The sequence below is a fragment of the Triticum aestivum genome, chromosome 1A (genome assembly GCF_018294505.1).
Source record: "Triticum aestivum cultivar Chinese Spring chromosome 1A, IWGSC CS RefSeq v2.1, whole genome shotgun sequence".
Classification (NCBI taxonomy): Eukaryota; Viridiplantae; Streptophyta; class Magnoliopsida; order Poales; family Poaceae; genus Triticum; species Triticum aestivum.
Genome location: NC_057794.1, coordinates 474,644,841 through 474,653,348, shown reverse-complemented (window position 1 = coordinate 474,653,348; position 8,508 = coordinate 474,644,841). Strand labels below are relative to the sequence as shown.

The window sequence follows — 8,508 nt, the reverse complement described above, 5'->3', positions numbered from 1 at the left end:
AATTACCAAAACCAAACATGGGGGCACCGCATGTTCTTTCGGCGCTCCCATGTAGGTCTACGACCTGACGGAATACTGTTGGACGCCCCCAGTGCCGCGGTATCGCCCTGATTTTCAGAGGCCAAACGGTATGCACTCCTGACAGTAAACTGGCCACTCCTCTCTGGGAACCAGGCTAGGAAGTCCTGACCATTCCTTGGAGACATGCGAATATTCAGAATTTCATGGACATCCATCTCCCAAAAATGTTCCTGGAGTCTCTGTACATTCCATGCACCATGCTCATTGATGAAATCGGCGACCCAAATAAATCTGCAATTACTTTTAGGGGTAATCGGCCTGAAGTTATGGCCCGTAATTTCAGAAGTTCCTCACCCATGATTAGCGATATATCTCTATATTCATTTTACCAAAAAAGGAGTATTTGTTTGATAAATTTTAGTTTTTGTATTTTCATTTTTCACTTGAACTAACACAAAGCTTTATATGCCACCTACTCACAAGAGCGACAATTGCATGGGTGGCACAAGAAGGATCATGATTATCAACAGGGTTTGTCAAAGCAATGGAGTGACAATATGTCGTCACTTTTCTTGCAATATCCCCTCCTTCAAGTTGCAAAAGTTTTTTTTCCTAAAGTGGTGGCTAGGGCATACACCTTCCCTTCAAGCACCACCGGCAAGTCCGTGGATTCACCTCCCCTTTATCTGTCGTTCTGGTGGCCGATTGCAGGGCAGCGAATCCCAGTGCTTCTGTTTTGGCCACTAGTTTCCTCGCGGGGCGGCATTCAGGAGGGTGGTGGTGCTTCTTCTTCGAGTTGGTCTTCAGAGCTCCAATCCTCCTCGTGGTGGTCTATTTGGATGTATTCAACGGAGTTCCGGTGTAGATTCCTGATGTCTCACTGGGGCGGTGAGGTTAGGATTTCTCTCTGTACATGTGCAATGGCGAGATTTGGTGTTAGACACCTTGGATTGATTCAAGATTCAACGCCAACGATTGTGGCTCATTGGTCCCTAGGGGCACATGTACAAAGGCTTTCCTAGCGTCCTCAATAAAGGCAGGGCGGTTTGGAGACACGGTGGCTCGTTATGACGATGGTGATAGTTGTTCGATGCTCTAGGATCCTTGATCTAGTTTTTTATTATGTTTGGGGTGCTTTATACCTCTGGTGAACTTTTATAACATATTAGAGAAGCATATCGGGCGGCATGAAAGAGCAAAACATCATGAGGGCATCATGCTATGAATAAACCTGGCCCAGTGGTTGCTACATCTACCTGCATTGCATAACAGTGGTTGCTGCATCTATTTGCGTCGCATTGCAGTGAAGCGTGTGACATGATCATCATGGGAGAATTTGGGACCTCCCTGATTCTCTTCACGTGAAGAGAACTCCACCGACGGAAGCATTAAAGAATCTCATGTGCTATTTAAGCTCCCCCAGCAATCACGTAAAAAACAAGCTCCCCCAGCAATACAAAGCCTGCTCCTCGGTGTATGTCTCTGTGAGATTTCTATTTAACAATCTATCACAACTCGTTCTGATGATGATCATGTGAAAGGAAAAGAATCAGTTCAGTTATGCTTTCCACTTATACCACACACATGATATGTCCAGTAATCCTGTTCCTTGGATCCTCCGGCTGCTGGGCGTGTTGAACTTAATACAGTAGATTAAGGGCTCCTTTGATTCAGGGGAATTCTATAGGATTTTTGGAGGGTTGAAATCCTTTAAAATTTATTCTATATTTGTCCTTTGATTCACAGGATTGAATCCTATAGGAATTTATTCAATGAAATCTTTTATACTACATTTCATAGGAAATCTGACATCAACTCTAACATCATTTTACAATTCGTTTGCTTTTCTCGTGAAATCAAACGCTCCTTGTTAATCCTATATGATTCAAGTGGGCATGACACTTCGATCCTATACTTTTCCTACTCTTCATTTTTAAAATCCTGCGAATCAAAAATGTCCTGAAGATATGTTGAGAAGTGATAGCTTGGTTATGTTGAGAAGTGGAGAAATTAAAGATAGCATTTCAATCATATCCGCTGCAGTTAAATTCTTCTAATCATGTTTTGGTAATCCTTGAGAGAACTCAAGGCCAAACTTGTATTACTCATATCCCTCGCAGTTCTAATTCGACCGAACTGTTTTATGGCTTAGGTCAGGGCCAGAGGTCGTTTTAGAGCGTTACTAAGCAGATAATGGAAGGAAAAGGCTTATACTCTCTCCATTTTTTTTATCTATATCAAATTTTAAAAAGTTTTGACCAAACTTCCATTGTAAAAAATATATATTAGACAATGGTATTTTGGATGTTAATATTTTTTTATAAACTTGGTTAATATTTAGAAAGTTTGACTCAAGGTATCATCGAGCCGTTGCCTGTTCCACCATGGTGGTCGCCAGTCACCAACAGACTAGCTAGCGTTCTCTGTTAATTGATTCCTTTTTGGGAAACGTTTGGCATCGACGAACCGGCTGAACGCTCGGTCGGTGCCCCTCGCTCGCTCTTTTCCACATACGTTAGATGAGCCTCAAGCAAAATATTTTTTCTTTTGTGCTTTTTCTTCCTCTCGCGAGCGCCTCCCCCTGGAAGCATATCCCCTCCCTCCTTCCCCTCCTCCCGAGCTGCGACTGAGCCACCACGATCTTCATCGCCGGCGGTCAGGCTCCCCTCGCCGGCTGCCATGGTTGCCTGCCGCCATGGCCAGATCCATCCCCTATCTTGAGCCTTCACGCGGGCACATCCCCCCTTCCCCTCCCCCCCCCCCCCCCTCCCCCGCGGCTGCGACTGGGCGACTACGACCTCTGTCTCCGACGGCCAGGCACTCCCTCACCGGACACCATGGCTGCCTGCCGCCATGGCTGAATGCACCCCGCCTAGAACAGCTTCAAACAGCTTCAAACAGCTGTTGAAAGGCTTCAACCATAGACAGAAAAGCTTCAATGAAACTGCACAACAAGGGGAAGCAGCAACCGCAATTGGATTTTGTTACTACTGGTGAAGTTTTTTGCTACATCCATCAAGCGGAGCTGCGACCTCGCGACGATGACAACGACATTTTTTGTTGCAACCCTAGTAAAATTTTGCTACTACCGCTGAAGTTTTTTGCTACATTCATGTAAGGCGGAGTTGCGACCTCGCGAAAGACGCGACAGTGTTTGATTTTTGCTACAACCATAGTAGAATTTTGCTTCTACCGGTGAAGTTTTTTGCTACATCCATGTAGGGCGACCGGGGTGACCATGGGAGATGCTGCAACCGAGGACGACGGGTTGCTACCACGGCGATGTCCATGTGCTGCAACCCCGCAGCGGCCGGGGCGATGTCCATGTGCTTCAACCCCGTGGCGGTCGGGGTGCGCGACGACGATGACCAAGGTGACCGCGCGCGGACTGCAACCAAAACTTTTTTGTCGCTGATAGCCGTTTGAAGCTTTTCTCATATACGGTTGAAACTTTTTATGTCAACGTTGGCAACTTTTTTCCGCATCCAGGACAAATCATTTTTCCAAGGGCTGGGGCAGGACCGGCCAAAACTTTCAGCCGGTGCGCCGGCACCTAGCATCGCCCTTCCTCTTTGCTCAAGTATCGCAGGTGATGTCTGCTGTTTCTGGTGCCTCTCGTCAAAGCTCACAATACCCCAGTTGTATGAAGATCCAATGAATAATGAATGATATGAATGAAATATTTGTCAAAAAGTGTCCACCAATTTATTCAAATCTATGTTTGCATCTCCATTCTCCTTTATCTGTTCAGAGAAGCGAGTGTGAGATCTCACTGTGAAAAATGGTCATATAGTCACCAGTGTGAGGAAAGGGCATTCCATCCCAGAGAAAACCCATTCAGTCACAGAGAAAATCAAGATCCTTTCACCAGATAAACCATTCAGAACATCAAAAGATCATGTGCACTTTCATCGACCACAAACATCAAGACATATGCGAGAAACATAACACCAATTTATCAATCAACTGCTCAAGGCTGCAGAAGCAGTAACACACTCACATACGAAGGTACTAAACATATACATTGTCCCAAGCAAAATAGCACGAACTTCAGGTCTCTAGATATTATGCAGGCGCTGTTGTGGCAGGCCACACACGACAGATACTAGGGTAAACAGAGGGTAGGGGGGAGGAACTGAAGCGCTTAGTCGAACAGACTGAAACCCATGTCCTGCATAAAGAAAACGAGAATGTCAGCAAGTTCACAATAATTCACATACAAGTACTCCCTCTGTTCAGAATTACTTGTCGCAGAAATGGATGTATCTAGACGTATTTTAGTTCTAGATACATCCATTTTCGAGACAACTAATTCCGAACGGAGGGAGTATGTGATCAGGTTTAACAATTTGCATGCTGCGGGAGGAATTCTAGCTTCTACTTGCAACTAGGCAGTGAATTTGAAATGGCACTTGTCATGCCAAAACTAAAAAGTCACTACTTGCAACAACAACAGCTGAACAAAGTTGAATGTGGGTTGCTTGCTACAATGTAAGTCCAGCTAGAATAACTTAAGGCCACAGAACTAAAGTGACTGAGAAACCATTGCAAGGTGGAAAAATACTTACTTCATCAGATTCTTCCTTCTCTTCAACCTTCTCCTCCTTCTTTGACTCAGCAGCAGGTGCTGCGGCACCACCAGATGCAGCAGCTGGAGCTCCCACAGCAATGGCACCCCCACCTGAAGGCACAGCGGCAAACTTCTCCCTTCCAGATGCAATCACTTCTGTGATGTCCTTGCCTTTGAGTTCAGCAAGAAGGAACTCAAGCTTTTCTTCATCAGCCTCAGCACCAACTGTAACAAGCAATTTCCAAGTCAGATGATATGCACAATATCATAACTAGATTCTCACATGAATAACAAATACAATAAGCATTTTTTTTGGTCTCACATCCTCTCATGAAGGACCCAAATTGACAAGTTTTGATATGCGACCATAATCATAACAAGCAATAAGTTATTGCATATTTGAAACCTCAGAATATAATAGTACTCAATGACCTGACTGGAAGTGAAAAGATTGGATTTATGTTATATTCAGCAAACAGCAAGTAGTGCAGCAAATATTTTATCTTTTATACCATGCTAAATAGGTCAAACCATAAGGGAAGCTAGAGGCATTACCCAAGTAGAGAGTATCTGAGCCAGTATAACTTAAAACCAACAAAGAAGAATTACCTGAGTCAAGGATGTTCTTGACGTCAGCGGCACTTGGGGAAGAGTTCCCGCCCAGATAGGCGAGAAGGTAGGCTGCGATCAGCTTCATCGTGGAAACTAGGAAGCACCTGAAAACAAACAGAATTAAAGTTAAACGGCATGGAAGGCTAAGTATATGCTCAAGATGGGAGTACTGTCAGATCCAAATAGATCGACAGCAAGACGCATGGAAAATCAAAAACACAGAATGCCAAAATTACTAGGGTTCAAGGCCAAATGAAAGCAAGTGGCTACGATATGAAATCACTAAATACCATAGCAATTATTTTCCACTCGGAAATCAGAGATGAACATCGGAGGATCTGAATGAATGAATGGAGTTATGCACGTAAATTGAAGTTGTGCACGAAAAGAACAATAATAAACATCCCCCGTGCATCTTAGATTCGAGCCTTCGAAGACCCGGGGGTTTCTGCATCTTCACTGGGTAAACAAGAATCACACAGTAATGGCCTGCCGTGTTTCTATATGGGGAAATCAGATCTCCTGAAACCCGGCGCGCAGGCGCAAGCTAGAGATCTAGCGGCGCAACAACTAAGCAAGATACACGCGACAATTAAGCAACCTATACCGCACAGATCTACGAAAACGAACAAACAGGAACACTCATCTCCGCATCCAACAAAAATTCCCCTACCGCAGAACAAGACGGATTTCCAACGGGATCGCTGCAGCAGGGCCCTTGCCTGGCGCAGAATTGAGTGCGAAAAGGACGGGATTGGGGGAAGCCTACCTCCGAGATGCGCAGGAGAAGACGCGAGGACGGCGGCGGAGGGGCTTCGTGCGTGAGCTAGGGTTCTAGCCAAATGAGCCGAACCATTTCGCTTTTATATACGGGCAATCGGGCCGAATCAGAGGCCACTCGATCTCTCAGAAGGTTCTGGATCAGTGGAGCGACTTCTCCGGGCTCCGAAACGCAAGCCCAAAGGCCACAATCTCCCGGATCCAGAACCACAGTGCCCACTTGGCCCGTATTTAATTCTAAAAAAAAATCAGCTCATAAACAGTCCATGGTATTCCATTTTCTGGTGCCTCTTTGTAGGCCCAGAAATTTGTGAACATATTCCAAGTACACACTGAACAAATTTTAATATATGGTGAACATCTTTTAAATACAGGCTGATCATTTTTTTGACATATGGTGAATAGTTTTTGCAAATACATATTGAATAGTTTTTAATACAGTGAAAAAAATTCAAAATACATTGAACAATTTTTTAGCATACAATGAACTTTTTTTTAATTTATGGTGAAGTTTTTCCAATACACACTGGAGATTTGTAAATGCATACTGAATATTTAAGCTTCCCAAGACCGAGGTAAGCTTCCCAAGCCGGTGGATTCAAAAATTGTTCGCGAATGCGAAAATGTTCATGAATTTGAAAGAAAAGGCACATATGGGGTAAATGGAAAAAAGAAAAGGAACCACAAGAAGAAGAAAACAAAAACAAGATAATCAACCAAGTCATAGATATATAAATAATAAATATAATAAACGGCCAGAAGAGTACGCTACCGCTTAGATACCTCTATGGGCGACCTTCATGTAAACGCTCACAGCGAGCGATACATATTGGTTGACATGGTAGCATAGGTGTAGTCTTTGACACTTCGCTAATAGGTCGGGCCAATATTGTATTTTTCTAAACCGTTTTGAAAAGTTTCTAAAATAGCAGATATATTCAAAAGGTTCTGTTTTTTCATGCAAGATGGTTTAGCATGCCAGGAGCGTGCAAAAAAGCATGGGTAAATCAATTTCAAGAAGCTAGTGGCAAAAAGACAAAATAAGCTCTAAATAATGCGTTTTTTCAAACTTCCTCACAAGCCAATTGTTTTCTGAGAGCTACTCAGATATCTAAAGTCTGTTGCAAAAGGCAGTGCCTAGGAGACGCTTAAGCACGTCTAGGCGCTAGACAATGGTCAAACGCCTCGTCTAGGGCATAAGCAGAAGTCTAGGCAGAGCAAGTAAGAAATTGTCTACCCAAGCGAGAAATCATGCCATATTGCACTGATATGCCAAAAGGGCCATATTCCAATTGTAGTAACTGGTAGTTAACATTCTTATATGCCCTAAATTAATAAAGTACACATATAATAACCACATATACACCCTAATAGTAAAAAAACTACATAGGCTGCGCCTAGGGCGCTTAAGCACCGCCTGGGCATTAGGCAAAGGCGAACTGCCTCGCTTACGCATATCGCTTTTTCCAACCTTCTAAACACCAGCCAATTTTGCACGAGTGTCATGCATTCGAGCATCGTGCAGACCAAAAAATTAGAATTTTTGAATTTGTTTGCTATTTTTTCTGATTTTACTATTCATCCACACGAGCATCTCGTCCTGGGAGCCAAAATTTCTCCTTTTCTACGGACTCATTTTAGAAGTTTTCGCGGGTGTGTTTGGTTGCCTACATTGCCCCCAAACAAGCCCACTTGATACGAAAAAAGTTCTTTGATTGCATAAAGGGAGCCCTAACTTGCATTGGCACGAACCTTAGAACTTTGCAAAGTTCATACAGATCTGAATATGGTAGAACCGTTGGCTAAACCTCTTCCACGAGCAAAACATGATTAGTACCAAGACTCCATTGGTGTTAGATTCAAAACTATGTAAACTAGATTATTGACTCTAGTGCAAGTGGCGGACTGTTGGAAATATGCCCTAGAGGCAATAACAAAACTATGTAAACTTAAATACACGTGTGAGTACATAAACTACACCGTGTCCCTAGTAAGCCTCTGCTAGACTAGCTCGTTGATCAAAGATGGTTAAGGTTTCCTAACTATACTCATGAGTTTTCATTTGATAAGGGGATCACATCATTAGGAGATGATGTGATGGACGGACCAAACCGTAAGCTTAGCATCAGATTGTTTAGTTATTTGCTACAACTTTCTTCATGACAAGTGTCATTTCCTTAGACAAATAAGATCATGCCACTCTCGGATATCGGAGGAATATTTTGTGTGCTATCAAATGTCACTCCATAACTGGGTGATTATAAATGTGTTTTACGAGTATTGCCGAAGGTGTCTATTGGTTGCATGGATCGAGACTGTGATTTGCCACTCCATGTGACAAAGAGGCATCCCTGTGCTCTCTCGGTAATACAACATCATAAGAAGCTTCATGTGACTAATGAGTTTAGTCACGGGGTTTGTATTATGGAACGAGCAGTACTGCAGGATGCTACTAACGCGATACTACAATTAGAGACCCTTCGACGAAACTGTATGTGATGCATTAATCGTAAACGGTGATGTAA

At 43.4% G+C, this 8,508-nt stretch overlaps 1 protein-coding gene across 1 annotated transcript; it reads right to left on the bottom strand.

Moving 5' to 3' along the window:
• Nucleotides 1-3,953: 3,953 nt before the first annotated feature.
• On the bottom strand, nucleotides 3,954-6,171 carry LOC123058077 (60S acidic ribosomal protein P2B). The gene is made up of 4 exons (XM_044480904.1): nucleotides 5,973-6,171; nucleotides 5,201-5,307; nucleotides 4,590-4,816; nucleotides 3,954-4,192 (listed from the first exon to the last, which is right to left on the bottom strand). Exons 2-4 carry the CDS (start codon nucleotides 5,286-5,288, stop codon nucleotides 4,166-4,168), a joined length of 342 nt encoding a protein of 113 aa, XP_044336839.1. The 5' UTR covers nucleotides 5,289-5,307; nucleotides 5,973-6,171; the 3' UTR covers nucleotides 3,954-4,165.
• Between the last annotated feature and the right edge of the window lie 2,337 nt (nucleotides 6,172-8,508).

Bases quoted from the DNA above. Each gene is read 5' to 3' on its own strand.
- LOC123058077 (XM_044480904.1), bottom strand. From the start codon at position 5,288: ATGAAGCTGATCGCAGCCTACCTTCTCGCCTATCTGGGCGGGAACTCT. The intron at 4,817-5,200 runs GTAATTCTTCTT...TGCTTGTTACAG, and splicing joins CAAGAACATCCTTGACTCAG to TTGGTGCTGAGGCTGATGAA. The intron at 4,193-4,589 runs GTAAGTATTTTT...TTCTTTATGCAG, and splicing joins AGAAGGAAGAATCTGATGAA to GACATGGGTTTCAGTCTGTT.